Source organism: Taudactylus pleione, unplaced genomic scaffold (assembly GCF_031769625.1).
Source record: "Taudactylus pleione unplaced genomic scaffold, aTauple2 ptg000041l, whole genome shotgun sequence".
NCBI classification, from domain to species: Eukaryota; Metazoa; Chordata; class Amphibia; order Anura; family Myobatrachidae; genus Taudactylus; species Taudactylus pleione.
In genome coordinates this window covers 45,907,043-45,925,024 of record NW_028284443.1, presented here as the reverse complement: position 1 = coordinate 45,925,024, position 17,982 = coordinate 45,907,043, and the positions used below count along the sequence as shown (strand labels likewise).

Here is a 17,982-nt window from a genome sequence, read left to right as displayed (position 1 = left end):
AAATTTAAACATGCAGCTGCTTGGTGACCGGCCCTGAGACGGTGATAGTCCCAGCGCCGGCCTCCCCTGATTGGCTGCCGCTTCACGAGCCATGATTGATTCCAGATCACTCAATATCGACAACGAGGTCAAATCAGTTATCAGCAAATAGACCCACCCCATGTTACCAACATGCAGACGGACACCACCTACCCCTGCCATGCAACAAACCCCACATTCCTGCCCATGAGGCACACACAGTACTCACCCCACCACACAAACAGGAGCACCAACCCACTACTTAGGCTGCCCACCCCCCACAACCCCCCCCACCATTACATACCAGGACCCCACCACGGCATGCACCCTGCCTAAACACCAACACCACACCAGTACCCCCACCCCACCGTACTTAACACCCCCACATCCACACCACAATTCTGTGTACAGCCTATGTACACTTCCTATCCTCTGCAACCTACACCTCATTCTCCCAGCCTACCTAGGTCCCGTTACACACCGCCTCCCTCTTGGAACCCCCCCACAACCCCATCCACATATTAACCCCACCTAGAAACCCCCCCCCTTCTACGTCAAACCAGCCAACAGCCCAGAAGCCCACACCACAATAACCCCCACCTTTGTCGCTGAGAATGAGGGACACACACAGCATGCCACCCCACCACACAGCGACATCCCCCACACAACACACCACGTATCCATCGCCCCATACCCCAACCATTTCCACGGACTTATGACGTCAGCACTACTCACCACTACACCCACTTCACCCCCCCTCAAATATAAGCACCCAAGTCAGCGTTACACAGCATGCCCGCACAGTTGCCATGACAACCGCCACCCTCACCTACAGGAGCCATCGCATCACAGACAGCTGTGTAACTACAGCCCCTAATTACAGTAATCACAGACATCTGTGTAACCATGGCCCCTAATTACAGCAATCACAGACAGCTGTGTAAACACGGCCCCTCCCACATGTCACAGCCTATCAACAGATCCGCAGCACACATCAACAGAGGCAACCCAACCCCCCCATGCCTCACTACACAGCGAGTTCAGCAACCTATCCCCACACAGACCCACCCCCCACCTCCCTGTCCACCATTGGCCGCCCACATTACATGACTACCACCAGGCACAGGATTTAAACCCCATACATGCAACACCATTCTCCTTACCTCCTTGAAGAAGGCAGAACCCCTGCCGAAACGCTTTGGAGACCCCTTACACCCACATTCCAGACCCACGGCCTACTCCCACCGAAGCTCCTCCACGAAGACCTCCGGTTGGCCTCAGCCGTCCCATTTGCATCGCCCCCGCACTTGCTGCTGCAAGTGCCTCCACCCTAACCATACAGACCACAGATCGTCACACATCAAGCCCGTCCCGGGCAGTCCATCTACCTGCCAGAAGGGTGACCCACACCGCACCCCCAGCTCTCACAGGGGGACCCACCCCAGTGACCCGGCACCAGTGGCAGCTCCCACAAGCAACTCAGCCCCACTGCTGCATTCACAACCACCAGCACCACCCGGTCGCTGACCGCTGCAAAATAGAAGATCCTCTTGAACAACAGCTAATCAACTTTACCACCGCAGCAGCTTCAATCAGTCAACAAGGAACTGCAGCAATGCAACACCCCTACGGCCTACCGACCTCAGGCCTTACCTACCGGTAAGTACAAGACTTTTCATTCATACGCGGGACGTCGCAAGGTGTACTACACCCACCCACCACACCATACCCCTCTCGCTCTCCTCCCCTCACCCACCGAGACTCCCAAGACTGTCGACCATAGTGTCCAGCAGGGGTAACGTGCTGGTCTATTGAACCGCATGGAAAGGAGGCCCCTGAAAGGGTCGACCCACCTCCCCAGTCTCCCCCCCCCTTCTCTCACCCACCACTACACCCACCTTGTTGCCCGGGACTATATAGGAGAAGCACTGTGACTACTCCAATAAAACCATTTACTCCCACCTTGTGTCCGCCTCTGTCATTCCATTGGTCCACCCCTCCCCACTCATTCACACCACGCACACTAGCAACCACATACACAGTCCAACACTCCCCCATCATCATTGCAGCGCACCTTCTGTACCCCACCGTCTCTTTCCAATTTTACGCAGGACCCGGCATGCCTGCAATCAGGAAGTGCAGCACCCCACTCACTCATATAGCACACCTTTCAGCCCACTAACATATCACATCTGCCCACACAGCAGAGCGCAGTCCTACCCAACCATCACCATAAATTTAAACAAGCAGAGAGCAGCCGCTTGTTGACCGGCACTGTCCCAGTGCCGGACGGGTGCCGAAGTGAAGTGACGGCATGACATACCATTTCATACCGGCACACTTCAAGCACTGTGTATGTATGTATGAATATATATATATAATGTATTTTTTTTTTTACAGAAGGTGAAAAACAAGCGCCTTATAGTGTAATAAATTCAATGTCACTGAAGTAAAAAAGGTAATTATATACCATATAGGTTCAAAAATCAGGCATGTAGTAGTTTACTATGGTACACACCCCCAACATTATTGTCATGCCCATTTTTAAAATTGCATTCTCTGGTAGAAGAGCTGGTCCTCTTGCTCTGGTTTGCCACCCACGCTGATAGTTGCCAGCCAGCCCCTACCCTTGGTTGAGAAGCAACCCCACATATGAATGGTCTCAGGATGCTTTACACTGGCATGACACAGGACTGATGGCAGCGCTCACCTTTCCTTCTCAGTACAAGCTCTTACAAGCAGGGCCCTCTACCCTCTTGTGCTTCTCCCTACTTTAGTTTCATCTACTTCTTACTCACCACTAGGGCACCTAACACTTGGTCGCTTATGCTCTGTTGCTTATCTGGGTGTTATGGTTGCTAATGTAGCGATGTTTATTATCCATGTCCTGGTCCTGTATTGTATTGTTCTGTAAGTCGCTTATCAACAATTTGTTTATGAACTTTGTAAGGCGCTGCAGAACACTTGTGGCGCCATATAAATAATAATAATGACTGCACGTGTTTCCTTGCAGGTAACCATAGTTAACAGGGGAAGAACAATGATTTCAAGCTCCACCCTCTTGTCTGTTATTCTAACTCAATCAGCATGACAGAGTGGTCTCCAGCCTTGTCCTCGTCAACACTCTCACCTGTGTTAATGAGAGAATCACTGACATGATGTCAGCTGGTCCTTTTGTGGCAGGGCTGAAATGCAGTGGAAATGTTGTTTTGGGGGTTAAGTTCATTGTCATGGCAAAGAGGGACATCTGATCACTATTCATGACATTCTGGAGTATATGCAAATTGCCATCATAAAAACTGAAGCAGCAGACTTTGTGAAAACCAATATTTGTGTCATTCTCAAAACTTTTGGCCATGGCTGTACTTTGTTTTCACTGTCAGAGCAGCACAATTAGTACGTCATTTATAAATGTAATGTCAGATGCTGCCGCACTTTGCAGAAAGTTCTGAATGTGCAGTAACAGTTTATACAACTTTTTACCTTTCCTACTTGTTTACATCTTGTGTTTCAGACGAATAGAACAGAGAATGTTTATTATGACATTTTCTTTGCATAGTGCTGTTCATTTTAGTTCCCTTTTTTATGTGAGTTTCTTAGTGGAATATAGTAAATAAATTAGAGATGTGAATAATTATAAAATATAGTTTTATTCGGGATAATTACATCATAGATTTGGGAACCTCCAAAATAAAACATAGAAACAAAAGTTGGTATCAAATATGGTGTTTATTAAAAACAAAGTAAATAATTTTTTGGTATGTATTGGTGACAATTTTTTTTCTAAAAACGACCTCACTTTGCCAATCAGTGCAGTACTGAGCACACGTCATAGGTGACAAATACAGTTTTCTCTGATTTTGTAGCCACAGTTTTATAAACCAAAGAAACAAAATGGTTGTGATTGTGTGATACACAGGTAATGAGGCTATCAGCAGTGTGAAATTGCAGGACCTCCTTAGGCTATACGTAGACTAGCTATAGTGTTGTTCCGCCATCACGCCAATGCATGCTAATCCTATAGTATGATCAAAGAAAGTCTGTTTCATAGGTGACCTGCAGTTACAAAGGCCCAGCAAGTGACATGTATTAGTATCCTGTAGCTGCATGCATCGCCATCACAGGGCACTGTCACCAGTGTATATGGGCCTTTACATGAGATCAAAAGCTTTGTGCTTAGGAGCTGTTATATTAACAGTATTAGGTAAATGCTGTCCAAGCCTTTCATCAGAAGGGGCACTAATATTTTTTAAGTGCATGCTTCTATTCCTGATTACTTTGGAAAAATATTGTTTTACAATCAAGTTCCTAGAAGCAGGGGACCACACACAAAAAATAATATGGCCACATTCATCACATAGAGCACACCCATTGCTTCTGTTTATAATCTACAATGATCTTGTTGATCTTTGAATCTTTAATCTGATATATTAGATACTAGCTGGGATACCCGGCGTTGCCCGGGTTGCAGACTGGACCCTGAAGAACACCTGCAGCCTTTATTTGTTTACATTGTCCTCACCTATAACCCCATTCCATTGATCCTGAATAGGACCCCACTGTTTGCTAACATGCATACAAACAGTGGTGTAACTACCGTGGGTGCAAGGAGTGCGGCTGCCTCGGTGGCCCGCCACTCCCCCTGCACCCAGTCACCTATACAAAATGAGCCGGTCCAGTCAGGGCCGCCAAGGGAGGCCCGGGTGTCAGCGGTGTTGCTTTGGTAACGGCCCGCCAGCTAATTACAGTTGGCGCACCGGCAGGCAGACATGGAGAGACAGCACTGCTGGTTGCGAGGCAATCAGAGCTCGCGGACCGACAATCGGCAGTGGCGGCTCCTGATTAGCTGCTGGTCCGTGAGCCCCGACTGGCTGGTGACTGGCGCCAGATTCAAATTGTGCCGGCGCTGTATGTCCATATTTGATGCTGCCTGCCGGTGCCCCAGCTGTGATTAGCTGGCCGCCCGGCACCAAATTCACATATGCTGGCTGCTGATGGCTCACAGGGGGAGGCGAGAGACTGCTGGAGAAACACGGGGAGGTGAGTTGCTGGCGGGGTCATAATGTGTCAGGGCACCACTATTGTGTGGAATAATGTGTTATATGGGGCTCCTATACTATGTGGCATAATCCCGTAAAGGACATTAATGTGGAGTGTAAGGGGCATTACTATGTGGCATAATGTATAGTATAAGGGACACTACTACTGCATGGCATAATGTGTATAAGGGGTACTACTGTGGCATAACCTGAATGGGCTCTGTGTGGGGGCAAAAGTATGTGTTTATTTGTTTGTTACCTCTGGGAGGGCCCTATTAAGATCTTGCTCCGTGCCTCACAAAGTTCTAGTTATGCCCTTGCATGCAAACACGGGGGAATTAAATTGTTTTGCCAGCGACTTTTGTTCTAAGACGCCCGACGGAGCAATTCAATTGTTGCTCCGTCAGGGCGCGATAGCCGCCGGCACTGAGGGTGCGAGCATAAATGTGTGAGAAACCCTCTGGTTAGGGCGCGATAACCGCAGTTAATGCGCCCTAACCAGAACTTTAGAGGGGTTTAGACATTTTACACGGCTACCCGGGGCGAAGGGGGCCATAATTAATGAGCGTCCAGAACAATTGAATTACAACCTGTGCGTTCATTCATTATTATGCCTTAAAAAACAATTGAATCGCCCCACAGAGTGCTGACTAATATATATGGTCACTTTAAAAAGGACTAACTCTGGATTTAATATGAACTTGCATGAGTCATAAAGTTTGACACTGGCTCAGACTGTGATGTTAAAAGGATACTTTTGTAGCTTTCAAAAGTTTTTGGCAGACTGCCAGTTTCCACCTGAGCCGGCCCCAGAACCTATATAATTTAAGTGTCCCCATTTTTAGGGATTGTGTGACAGTGTGTGGCCCTGACGAAGTTCAAACTGGCAAAGACCTAATCCTGGTCAAACTACACCACCCTGACAAATTTGGTGGAGCTAGATCCAATACTCTGGCCCTGCATAAAGGACAAACAGAAAGACAGACGTGCTTTCTCGCTTATTATAAAGAAGGTGTAAATTGATTATATATTTTTTCTCAATGCTATTCCCACACATCATCTTATCTTCCTTATGTTTCAGATCCTTACTGACACCAGTGCCCAATTCTCTTTCTACAGTATTACAGATTTTATATATCTGTACAGAACAACATAGAAGGCATTCACACTGTACAACAGCCTGGTTTGTGTTTCTACAGGAAAGCAGCCCATGCTGGATTAAGGGTTTTAAGGGCTCAGATCTGGAAATTATAAAGAGCCTATTGTTTATATTACAAAGAAAGCCTTGACTTGTCTCATCGTAAACAACAATAGTTTTTGAAAACTTTATTAAACTGTCCAACAATTATACATTTTATTAAGTAATTAATGAACGTAACCATGTCCTGTAAATGAATAATTCTAATTTCCCAGCTTCCTTTATTACAGTCAGACTGAACCAGAGCGATGACTACACATCTCCCAGGGTTATTGCAGGTTTGTGTGAGCCATGACAGTATAAATTCTGACTATTATAATGCAGAAATGTTTTTCTGTTCATTTTGTACAATGCAGGAAAATGACCAAAACCAAGTCACTTTTCTGTCATTTTAGTAATCATGGGCATAAAGTACAGAGGGTGTCGGCCCCATGGAAAATGAGCACGAAGGGCTAGAGTTAGGAACAAATCCAGCTGAATGTTGCAAATGTGCAACTGGACAAACCATGCATGTTGAGATGCAAGTGCAATTTTTTGTTTAATGCAGGGTGAGATGGCCATCGACCATCGATAGTTAAGAACCATTGATGGTTAACCACTGATGGCCTATAGTTCTCTGCCATCATTGGCAGACTGGGAACGAATGGTTTTTCTTGCTCACGACGGCATGGAGTTAAGCCCCAACCCAAGCGGCTCATTAAGCCCCACCCAAGATGCTGATTGGCCTGCGGTGCGCTGTGCCCCCCCAGTAGCGGGTCATTGAGGGATGCAACCAATAGTTCACCATAGATGGTTTTGATGCATCCCTAATGCAGGGTAGCTAGCTGCTTTTGCATGTAGCACACAAATGCTGGCAAGCTTTATTTTAACACTTAGGAGAGGAGTGTGTCTAGCTCACTTTAAATCTAAATACTAAGAAGGAACATCAAGTACTGCTGTAATGTGGGTTATATGGGAAGGAAACTTCAATATTTTCTGCTTGCACACCATAAAGGTGCGAGCAGAAATGTGAAGGCTTTCTCCTCCCGGTAATTGCCTTGCACTTAACTTCATCTCCCCCTACACACGTCCTCACTTTTATTTACATTTCTCCCATGCAGCACAATATGCTTTTTCCATGCCCCTGAGGATGCTCTTACTACCTGTGAGTGAAATGTATTGGAAGCTATATCTTCATGATGACTTATGACCAATCACTAACACATAAGCACCGTCTCTGATATTCCCCTGCCAGGACACATTGTGAAAATTAACATCTGGGCAATTTAAAGTTGCTAGCATATGGCAGTGGCCCACCTCTGTATGAAGTGGCCACAAAATGGCTAACTCTGAACACTAAGGTATATTTACTAAAGTGTGGGTTTTTTAGAAGTGGAGTTGTTGCCCATAGCAACCAATAATATTCTAGCTATCATCTTCTAGAATGTGCAAGATCAGGGGTGGCCAGACTTTTGGACTCGATGATCTACTTTTAAAACTAAAAACCTTTCATAATCTACAGAGCCCGAAAAAGGGGCATTACCTCGGAGCAAGGTGCCGAAATCACACATAGTATCCCCAATTCAAATTACGCCACACAGGAGCACAATCTTATTCACATTACACCACATAGTAGTGTCCCTTATTCAAGTTACGACACACAGTAGTGCCCCTATACACAATGCCCACTGTAGTTGTGTCCCTAATGCAATGCCCCCCTGTAGGTGTGCCCCTGATGCAATGCCACCTGTAGCTGTGCTTATTATGCAATGCCCCCTGTAGTCATGCCCTTTATGCAATGCCCCCACTAGTTGTGCCCCTGATGCAATGCCCCCAGTAGTTGTGCCCCTGATGCAATGCCCCCTACAGTTGTGCCCCTGATGCAATGCCCCCAGTAGTTGTACCTCTGATGCAATGCCCCCAGTAGTTGTCCCTGATGCAATGCCCCCCTGTAATTGTACCTCTTGTGCAATGCCCCAGTACTTGTGCCCCTTATGTAATGCCCCCTATAGTAGAGCCCCTGATGCAATGCCCCCAGTAGTGGTGCCCCTGATGCAATGCCCCCAGTAATTGTGCCCCTTATGCAATGCCCCCGGTAGTTCCCCTTATGCAATGTCTCCTGTAGTTGTGCCCATTGTGCAATGCCTCCTGTACTTGTGCCCCTTATGCAATGCCCCCTGTAGTTGTGCCCATTATGCAGTGCACCCTGTAGTAGAGACCTTTATGCAGTGCCCCAGTAGTTGTGCCCCTTGTGCAATGTCCCCTGTAGTTGTGCCCCTTATGTAATGCCCCCAGTAGTTGTTCCCGATGCAATACCCCCTGTAGTTGTGCCCATTATGTAATGTTCCCTGTAGCTGTGCACATTATGTAATGCCCCCAGTAGTTGTGTCTGATGCAATGCCCCCTGTAGTAGAGCCCCTGATGCAATGCCCCCAGTAGTTGTGCTTCTGATGCAGTGCCCCCAGTAGTTGTGCCCATTATGCAATGCCCCCTGTAGTTGTGCCCATTATGCAATGTTCCCTGTAGTTGTGCCTATTGTGCAATGCCTCCTGTAGTTGTGCCCCTTATGCAATGCCCCTATAGTTGTGCCCCTTATGCAATGCCCCCAGTAGGTGTGCCCATTATGCAATGTCCCCAGTAGGTGTGCCCCTTATGGAATGCCCCCTGTAGTTGTTCCCCTTATGCATTGCCCCCAGTAGTTGTTCTCCTTATCCAATGCCCCCTGTAGTTGTGCCCATTATGCAATGCCCCCTGTAGTAGAGCCCTTATGCAATGTTCCCTGTAGTTGTACCCTTTATGCAATGCCCCCTGTAACTGTGCCCATTGTGCAATGCCCCCAGTAGTTGTGCCCCTCCTGCAATGCCCCCTGTAGTTGTACCCCCTAAAGTAGTGCCCCAGTACTAGCTCCCCCTCCCAGTGCAGAACAGCCCAAGCACGCCCCTGTGAAGAAACTTACCTGTATTCGCGCTGGCACTGCTCCACGCCGTCAGGGCTCCTGAGTCCCTCCGTCTATGCCACTGCCTGCTGGATCTAAATGGATCCAGCAGGCGAGCAGGCTCCTCACAATGCGGCTGACGTCATGACGTAACCCGCACACTGCATCACTGGATACGCTGGCCTCTGAAGCGATCAGAGGCTTCTTTAGCCTCTAATCACTTTAGAGGTAAGCGTTCAAAGTTGCTGTGATTAAACTGGTTATGAGCTACCAGTAGGTCGTGATCGACCTTTTGGCTGGGCCTGTGCTAGAAAAAAATGTCAAGTAGATTCTGATTGGTTGCTACGGGCAACAACTTCTAAAAAGTCACACTTTAGTAAATATATACCCCTTAGGGTGGATCAGCTAAAGAAAACCCAGAGCAACAACAAAATAACGCTGGAGGGGGGTGTACAGCACTCAAATGAGAACAACAGGGCACCCGAACCTACAAGAGGAAGGAATAATGTTGCCCCATCAATAATTATAACTGATAACAATCACAGCATATATCATATAAACACCAGCCTGTCATACAAGCAGAAAATGAAGCACAGAGACTTTTCCTGTAATTATATCTTTGTTATATCTTATAAATGCAGCTAACTTACATTATTTGTGTCCTTATTTCTAACACAGTCTATGAAGGACTGATACAAAACCATATACTGTATGTGTTTTCACTATGTTTTAGAACATTATTTTTTTTCCTTATATCATATGACAGGACCTGGAAGTCTGACAAAAGACATATATTGCAAAAGACAGTCAGCTGGACAAAAACACATAAGAAAATTATAAAAAAATAAATAACATAAAAACATCATGCTTTAAAAAAAGAATCAATAAAAGGAAACTTTTTATTTTAAATGAAATATAGATTTAAAATATCCAATAAATGTGTTTTAACACATTTTATAATAAAAAGAGGTTTGTGTGCACATACTCTGTCTGCTGTACTACTGATTATTACTGTGGGTGATATGTATTAAAAGACCGTTCTATAAACACTATGGGACCAAATAATTTCTAGTTACCACTCTGAAATAAAACACAGGTTTACTGTTTGCAGATTTGTATTTATAGAAGATGTGCAGCCAAGATAAATATTTAAGAGTAACCCCCCCACCCAAGCAGCCGAGTGGTGGGCGTCCTGAATTCAGGTATGCTATTAGGAATTGGTGACATGGCTGGCTGTGTAATTTTTTATTTCACCTCTTGTGCCAAGACTCAGAGCCCTTGTCAGTCAGCTGCAGTAGCCAACCAGTTAGAACCCCTTGGCTCATCATGAGCGTCAGCAGCTCACATTCTTCTGCCATGGCATGTTCACTTATATGAAGATGCCCCCTTGTGGACAAAGATAAAAATTGTAGATCTCTTGTGTAATCCTGTGTTGTGCAACAGTTTAATCATTCTACAGCATAGGTTCTCAAACTGTGCATGTTTTCCAGGTCTCCTCACAGAATCGCAAATGAAATAATTAGCTCCACCTGTGGATCTTTGAAAATGTGTCAGTGAGTAATGAATACACCTGTGCACCTGCTGGGTGACCTGGAAAATGTGACCTGTGTGGGGTCCTGAGGACCGAGTTTGAGAACCATTGTTCTACAGTGATGATCGAAATAAGCAGATTGTGTCTGTGAATGTAAGAGGGACATACTGTAAATAGCTGCTTACATTTCTTAGGTAATACATTTTTCTTTGGAAGGCACAATAGTTCGAATTAAGAGAAAGTCTGAATCACAAAACAAACAAAGTATGTATGACAGGATAGTATATATATATGGCATGTATTTGTATTACACATTTCTGTTGTCTTTCAACATCTGTAGATTTTATGCAAACTAGTATTCTGGGTAAGTACAATATTTGCATTCAAATTGCTTTTCTATAAGGGTATATATCAACAATCGTAATGTCAACATTTATAATGTAGACAGGGGCGTAGAGGGTCCGGCCGGGCCCAGGTGAAGGGGGCGTGTCCTAATCGTGGGAGGCATGGCCACGCCCCCCTTGAGCTTAAAAATTTGTAAAAATACTGCTGCGGAGCTGCGTGCTGGGGAGGGGGGCGCTGTGAGCCCTTCAGCCCAGCGCAAAGCCAGAGGGGGCGCGATCAGTGTCTCCCCCACCGATGTCAAAATCATTCAACATTGGCCATAAACCATTGATGATTCTGAATCATCGATGGTCGATGGCCATCCCTAATTCCGGTAAGTATTCTTCCCCTCCCTCTAGTGCCTAACCCTAACCTCCGACCTAATACTACATCCCATTATATTGCACTATAGAATACTGTTTCTGATACTGAATAAGGTATTTAAAACAATGTGAAGGAAGCAGAGTTGTTTTTTATTTTCTAAAAATGATAATACCAGGTAAAAGCCCCACAGTCAAGGCAAGTACTGTCAAGTAAAGGCACAGCTATGTTATTTACATTGTTTTGAAACAAATGCTGTACATTACTGCAATTCCATCCATGTATTATATTCATGATTTTTGGTCCAGGAGCCATCCAGCTAAATATAAATGGTAACATTTCTCCTATATTATAATTAGTTTGTGAGACAGGACTGGTTATTGATACAGAAAGATAAGATGCTTTCAATTTGGTGAAGCAAACCATATTATGATATAATTGTAGCAAGAAATCTGCCACTGAGTACAGTCTCAGGACAGAGGGAAATCACTGTACAGTATATATAAGAATTCCATCCCATAGTAAGAGAAGATCCCTGTGTTGTCCTCCGTCTCACATTCCGGAAAAGACACTGGTTTTGTAGCGTGTGGGGGTGTCTAGCTTTGTTCTAGTGTAGCTTATAGCATGATCTGTGAGGTGCGGCCAATGAGGGTCTAGCTGCTCGATCTAACGTAAAGGATGTGAGACAGAGAAAACGGTACAGTGAAATGGAATAGCAGAGAAATCAGCAATCAGCTAAAACATCAGATAAATGAAAGAAAACACAAGAAATAATGCTTCCCTTAGACATCATAGGCAAACGCAGGGGGGGTTTCCGTCTGCCTGGAACCTCTCCTCCCCAACACACACCATGACCACAATAGAAATAGTAATATAATAGATTGTTACTAGTGCTGCATATTCTTCTCAGTATCACAAATGACATAATTAGCACAACCTGTGGATCTTTTAACATGTATCAGTCAGTAATAAATATACCTGTGCACCAACTAGGAGATCTGGAAAACGTGCACTGTTAGAGATGCACTGCTATAGAGCCCAATATGTACATATACAGTATGTCCAGGGCGGTGCTAGGTTCTTCTGCTGCTCCCCCAGACTCCCAGACTTGCTCCAAAGTTCTGGAATGGTGGCCACATTGAAAATAAATACGTTCAGCTCAGGCAGGATGGCCTACTGGCGCATCTAATGGCATACTGTGATCACTGGTCCTGTATATGCTGGAATTATTACACACAATACACTTTGTTTGACACTTATTAAAGTTGGTTAAGTACTAATTCTGCCCTCTTCATGGTCAGGCCACACTCGCTCTAAAATTAAGCCTTTGGAAACCCCCCTCTGGAAATCCTGCGTTTGCCACTGGACATGGTGGGAAAATCACGGTGTAGGAAGATTCCTAGATATTACATACTATTATCCATGTAGGGAGAGGAATGCTTGATAGTGTGTTATCTTTTTTTTAGCAAACAAGATTTATTTCACAGAAATAAAAGTAACCAACAAAAGAAAACATAAATCACTGTATCAAAACAGGATACTAAACTAGCTTGATTGGTATCATACCGGATAACATAATATTTGAATGTGGAATGAGAGTAGAGAGGTCCTGGATCCTCTCACTCAGCAAATTTTCCCTCAGGTTCCAGTAGGTACAGGCCCCTAATAGGCAGACAGGATGAGGTTAGGCAGAGCCTATAAGGTGTAGACGTGTTCTGAGCTATTGAGCTCTTCTCAAGGCCGATATGGACACTGCTGTAGCCAGATGCAGTTTAAATACTGACCAGCAAAGTGCAGTTCCAGATTTCAGGTAAGTGTACTCACTTGTTGTTACAGGATATCCCAGGAACTACTTCCGGTTCACATGACCTAAGGGAAACATTTTTTATTTACCTATTTGGTGATTTTCTCTGCTGTTTCATTCCACTAGTGTCATCAATTGTACCATTTTCTCTGTCTCACATTCCCCTCTGGTTCTAGAATACAGTCAGGTAGCTTGTGCCAGAACTGCCCCAAGGTGCTTACCCATTTTTTTATACTAATTTAACTTTATTATCTTACAGACTGATTATGTTTCCTCCTTGTTGTGATTCACTCACTCATGAAACTGGCTCCAAACCTGAACAGTTGTCCTGACGTGAGGCCTAATACAAGAAAGAGTAGGGATCGTTCTGAGTGTCACTATCCAAGTGTCACAATAAGTATTTTATTTTCTTTGGCACAATTACTTAATATCTTACATTTCATATTGTGAATATGTATATGCTTAGTTTTTTTAAATTACATTGGCATGACTTTGTGTGTCCTCACTCTGACTCACTGTAATAACATTGGTCCCTTCTACATGGGTGAGTAAAAAACAAAATAAAAAACAATATATGCATTATTATTTTTTTCAAACAAATGTGAAATCAACTTGTATTTTGCGAGGTAATAAGTTAAATCGAGCACCATTATAAATCTTGTTAATTGTTTTTCTTATAAAAAAGATAATATACATTGTTTTTCTTTTACAGATTCTTCATGCAAACTTGGCACCGGCTGATATGAGTTCGAATCAGGCCAGCTTTCAGTGTATCAGCTAGTGGGGAGCTCTGGAAGGGCTGGTCAATAGTGGTAAGCCAGAAGCTGTATTTGTTAGCAAAGTAGTGGCAGGTCCCACGGCCGCCATTGCATTCAATAAACGGAGTTGCTCTGAAGTCTTCCAAGCAGCTGCCTGGAGAAGAAAGGGATTGTCCTCCTCCCTCATCACCTGCGGCTGTGTGCTGTGATAAAGCAAAGGAGAGGAAGGAAGAAGGATTAGTCTGGGTATTACAGACCAGCAAGAGAAGGCGGTAAGAGTATATAGCACATATGTTACCTCTTAAAGGTACATTGCCACTATAAGTCACAGGAACAAGGTTGGGAACATTTTATACAACACACAATTCTTGGTTACCTGATGTGACCTATTGAAGTATAATGTTATGTTTGCTTTGAAAGGATGTTATTAGAATTGTCACTTTTGCGGCAATGTGAGTAACCAAGCGTCTTAATCAATCTCACCATTATTTCTATACTACACATGTCAAAAGTCATAATACTTACTGTATATTGATGTGGAATACTGCCTCTGACACTCTTTACTACATGTAACATTTGTGTTGTGTCTGCTCCCCAACCAGGTAATGGATTACAGGCCTGATTCTGAGTTGCACGTAATACAAACATAATTCCAGATGGCTGAAGTAAACAGAATGCTAATGCCACTCTATGTCCGTATTGTAAGCCTCTATGTGATGGCACTGTCCCACTCTTAGTTACTGAGGGCAGCTGTCAGTTATCATGGGCACTTACTCCATGTTAGGTGAAGGAGACCTATCTGTATTGGTCGTCCTCTTTGCATACTCACAATTCAGTATGTATGTAACTCTGGCTACACACCCATGATATGGTTACCTTGCACGTGGCAGCATTGTTGCCACCCAGAAGCGCCCCTATCAGAGGCCACAGACAAGCGACTGCATATGGCTCTGAGTCACTCGTAAGTTTGCAAACATGGGTATGTGGCCTGCGACGCATGCATATTTTTGATAGAAAACACTAGATGCGGCTGCATTTGGACGTTCCTGAGACTCAGAATCAGACCCTAGGGGCTAAATGTAATAGGTTCCAATCTTCAGCTGCTCCAGAGATTTATGTGAGTCTCCCCGTATTTTTAAAGTGAAAATGATTTTAAAGGTTATATCAGCTTGGTATACAGTCAGGTGCATAAATATTGGGACATTGACAGAATTTTCATATTTTGGCCTCTATTCACCACCACAATGGCTTTGAAATGAAACAAACAAGATGTGCTTTAACTGCAGACTTTCAGATTTAATTTGAGGGTAATTACATCCAAATCAGGTGAACGGTGTAGGAATTACAACGGTTTCTATATGTGCCTCCCACTTTTTAAGGGGCCAAAAGTAATGGGACTATCAACTCAAAAGCTATTTCATGGACAGGTGTGGGCTATTCCCTCATTATTATCTCAGAGAGATAATAAAAACATTAGGTGTGGCCAAATCAACTGTTTGGAACATTCTTAAAAAGAAAGAACGCACCGGAGAGCTCAGCAACACCAAAAGACCCGGAAGACCCCGGAAAACAACTGTGGTGGATGACATTACATTTCAGGAACAACATCCTATGGACAGATGAGACAAAGATCAACTTGTACCAGAGTGATGTTAAGAGAAGAGTATGGAGAAGGAAAGGAACTACTCATGATCCAAAACATACCACCTCATCAGTGAAGCATGGTGGTTGTAGTGTCATGGTGTGGGCATGTATGGCTGCCAATGGAACTGGTTCCCTTGTATTTATTGATGATGTGACTGCTGACAAAAGCAGCAGAATGAATTCTGAAGTGTTTCGGGCAATATTATATGCTCATATTCAGTCAAATGCTTCAGAACTCATTGGACGGCGCTTCATAGTGCAGATGGACAATGACCCGAAGCATACTGCATACTGCAAAAGCAACCAAAGAGTTTTTTAAGGCTAAAAAGTGGAATGTTATGCAATGGCCAAGTCAATCCCCTGACCTGAATCCGATTGAGCATGCATTTCACTTGATGAAGACAAAACTGAAGGGAAAATGCCCCAAGAACAAGCAGGAACTGAAGACATTTGCAGTAGAGGCCTGGCAGAGCATCACCAGGGATGAAACCCAGCGTCTGGTGATGTCTTCTGCATCTGGTGATGCGTTCCAGACTTCAGGCTGTAATTGCCTGCAAAGGAATTGCAACAAAGTATTAAAAAGTGAAAGTTAGATTTAGGATTGTTTAGTTTGTCCCATTACTTTTGGCCCCTTAAAAAGTGGGAGGCTCATATAGAAACCGTTGTAATTCCTACACCGTTCACCTGATATGGATGTAATTACCCTCAAATTAAATCTGAAAGTCTGCAGTTAAAGCACATCTTGTTTGTTTCATTTCAAAGCCATTGTGGTGGTGAACAGAGGCCAAAATATGAAAATTCTGTCAATGTCCCAATATATATGCACCTGACTTTATATAGCCTATAAAATGACTGCCACTTTAAAAATACAGGGAGACTCACATAAATCCCTGGATGAAGATTGGAACCTATTACATTTAGCCCCAAATTTACACTTGGAACATATGCACATTAAATACAAATAATATAAAAATCAATGAGCACTTTGGCTATACCTAGGATGTCTGCAAAATTCACTTCTTGATTGTATTCCAGGCAAAACAACCAGATTGCAACACTTTGCATTGCCACCTACACATTTATATACAACAGTGGTCCCATATACCTGTGATGGGAATAATCCTTTATCTCAATAAGTTGCTATATTCTATAAACTCGGCTGCTTAGATTTAGTTTGTGTATACTTAACGCAGACACCGTACAATGGTAGTCAATTGCACCAATCAAAAAATGTAAAAAGTTATGTAATTTTTAATTCCCTCAGTACTTATGAGGAATTCCCATGATTACAGAACTACATGTGTGATTGCTATATATTTGTGAACTCTTAAATACAACCCAGATCTCTCTTCATACAACTGTACTTGGCAAGAATATTGCCTGTGATTATAACAGTATAGCCATAAGCCAATCACAGCATGGTGATCAAAACTTCCACAATTTTTTTTTTTATGTGACATTATTAACATACATGTTCATCCAGTTTAGTAAATAGATCCTGGCAGTTAAGTAAATAGATCCTGGATATAATTTAGGTATCAGTACACAATCTAAACACTATTAACATTTGTCAGAATAAAAACATAAATACCATAACAAATGAATATCCAATCCACAAGCTCCGCCAACCATTTGGACAGAATGGAATGGAAGCATCTTGGCTGTGGACAGCAATAGCGACAGCAGGAGCCTCACAGACAGTACAACGACTTATGTAGGGTTTAATTTCTTCATCTGCCACAGGCATCATTGGAAGAGGAGCTGTGGTTGACAGCCAGTAAGACTTATCATTACGACTGGCGTAATAGCACAAATCTCCTGGGTTACAGTACAGGAAAGGCATTGTATTGAAGCGCTGCAGGCAAGAGCCAGCAAGACCTATAGAAAAAAATACAAGAGTTGATTACATTACTAGAATTTTCATATCATATCTTCTTAAGACTGTAGATGCCTAAAAACGAGCAAATAAATATACTGAGCAATCCAAAAGCAGCTTTGACCCTGTGATCATTTTGTTCCTCCATGCTGCACTTTGGAGAATAAGCAAATTTCCAGTCACACGGAGCAATGTAATAAAGAGTTTTACACATACAATTACCATTTGAAATTAGGGTCCTGATATATTCAGCAAGCCCCGATGCTGGGTAAGGGGGATGTCTATGTTTAAAGAATGCGGGCATGGCCGTGTCATCTTAAGGGGCATGGTTACACCACCCGGCAACCACAGTGGCCCAATTAGTGTCCCTCCCCCCATGCTTGTGATACAGGGAATTCTGTCGTCCCTTTACTTTCCTAATTAAGTTAAACAATACATGAGGCTAAAACTAATCAGAACCTCCATCCATAATGCCACATTCCACTTTGTCTACCT

The 17,982-nt window shown here is 43.8% G+C and overlaps 1 protein-coding gene across 2 annotated transcripts in view; it reads right to left on the bottom strand.

Annotated features, from left to right (window-relative positions):
• Positions 1-13,591: 13,591 nt before the first annotated feature.
• Positions 13,592-17,982, bottom strand: part of COL4A2 (collagen type IV alpha 2 chain) — a 308,996-nt gene continuing 304,605 nt past the window's right edge. The window contains exons 48-49 of one of the 2 annotated variants that reach the window (XM_088458348.1): positions 17,203-17,489; positions 13,592-14,170 (exon numbers count right to left, since the gene is read on the bottom strand). In XM_088458348.1, coding sequence (XP_088314474.1) covers positions 13,916-14,170; positions 17,203-17,489 — 542 coding nt within the window. In that variant the 3' untranslated portion in view covers positions 13,592-13,915. Of the gene's footprint in view, positions 14,171-15,337; positions 16,163-17,202; positions 17,490-17,982 lie in introns of those variants that run through there. The other variant, XM_088458357.1, reaches the window with a different exon arrangement.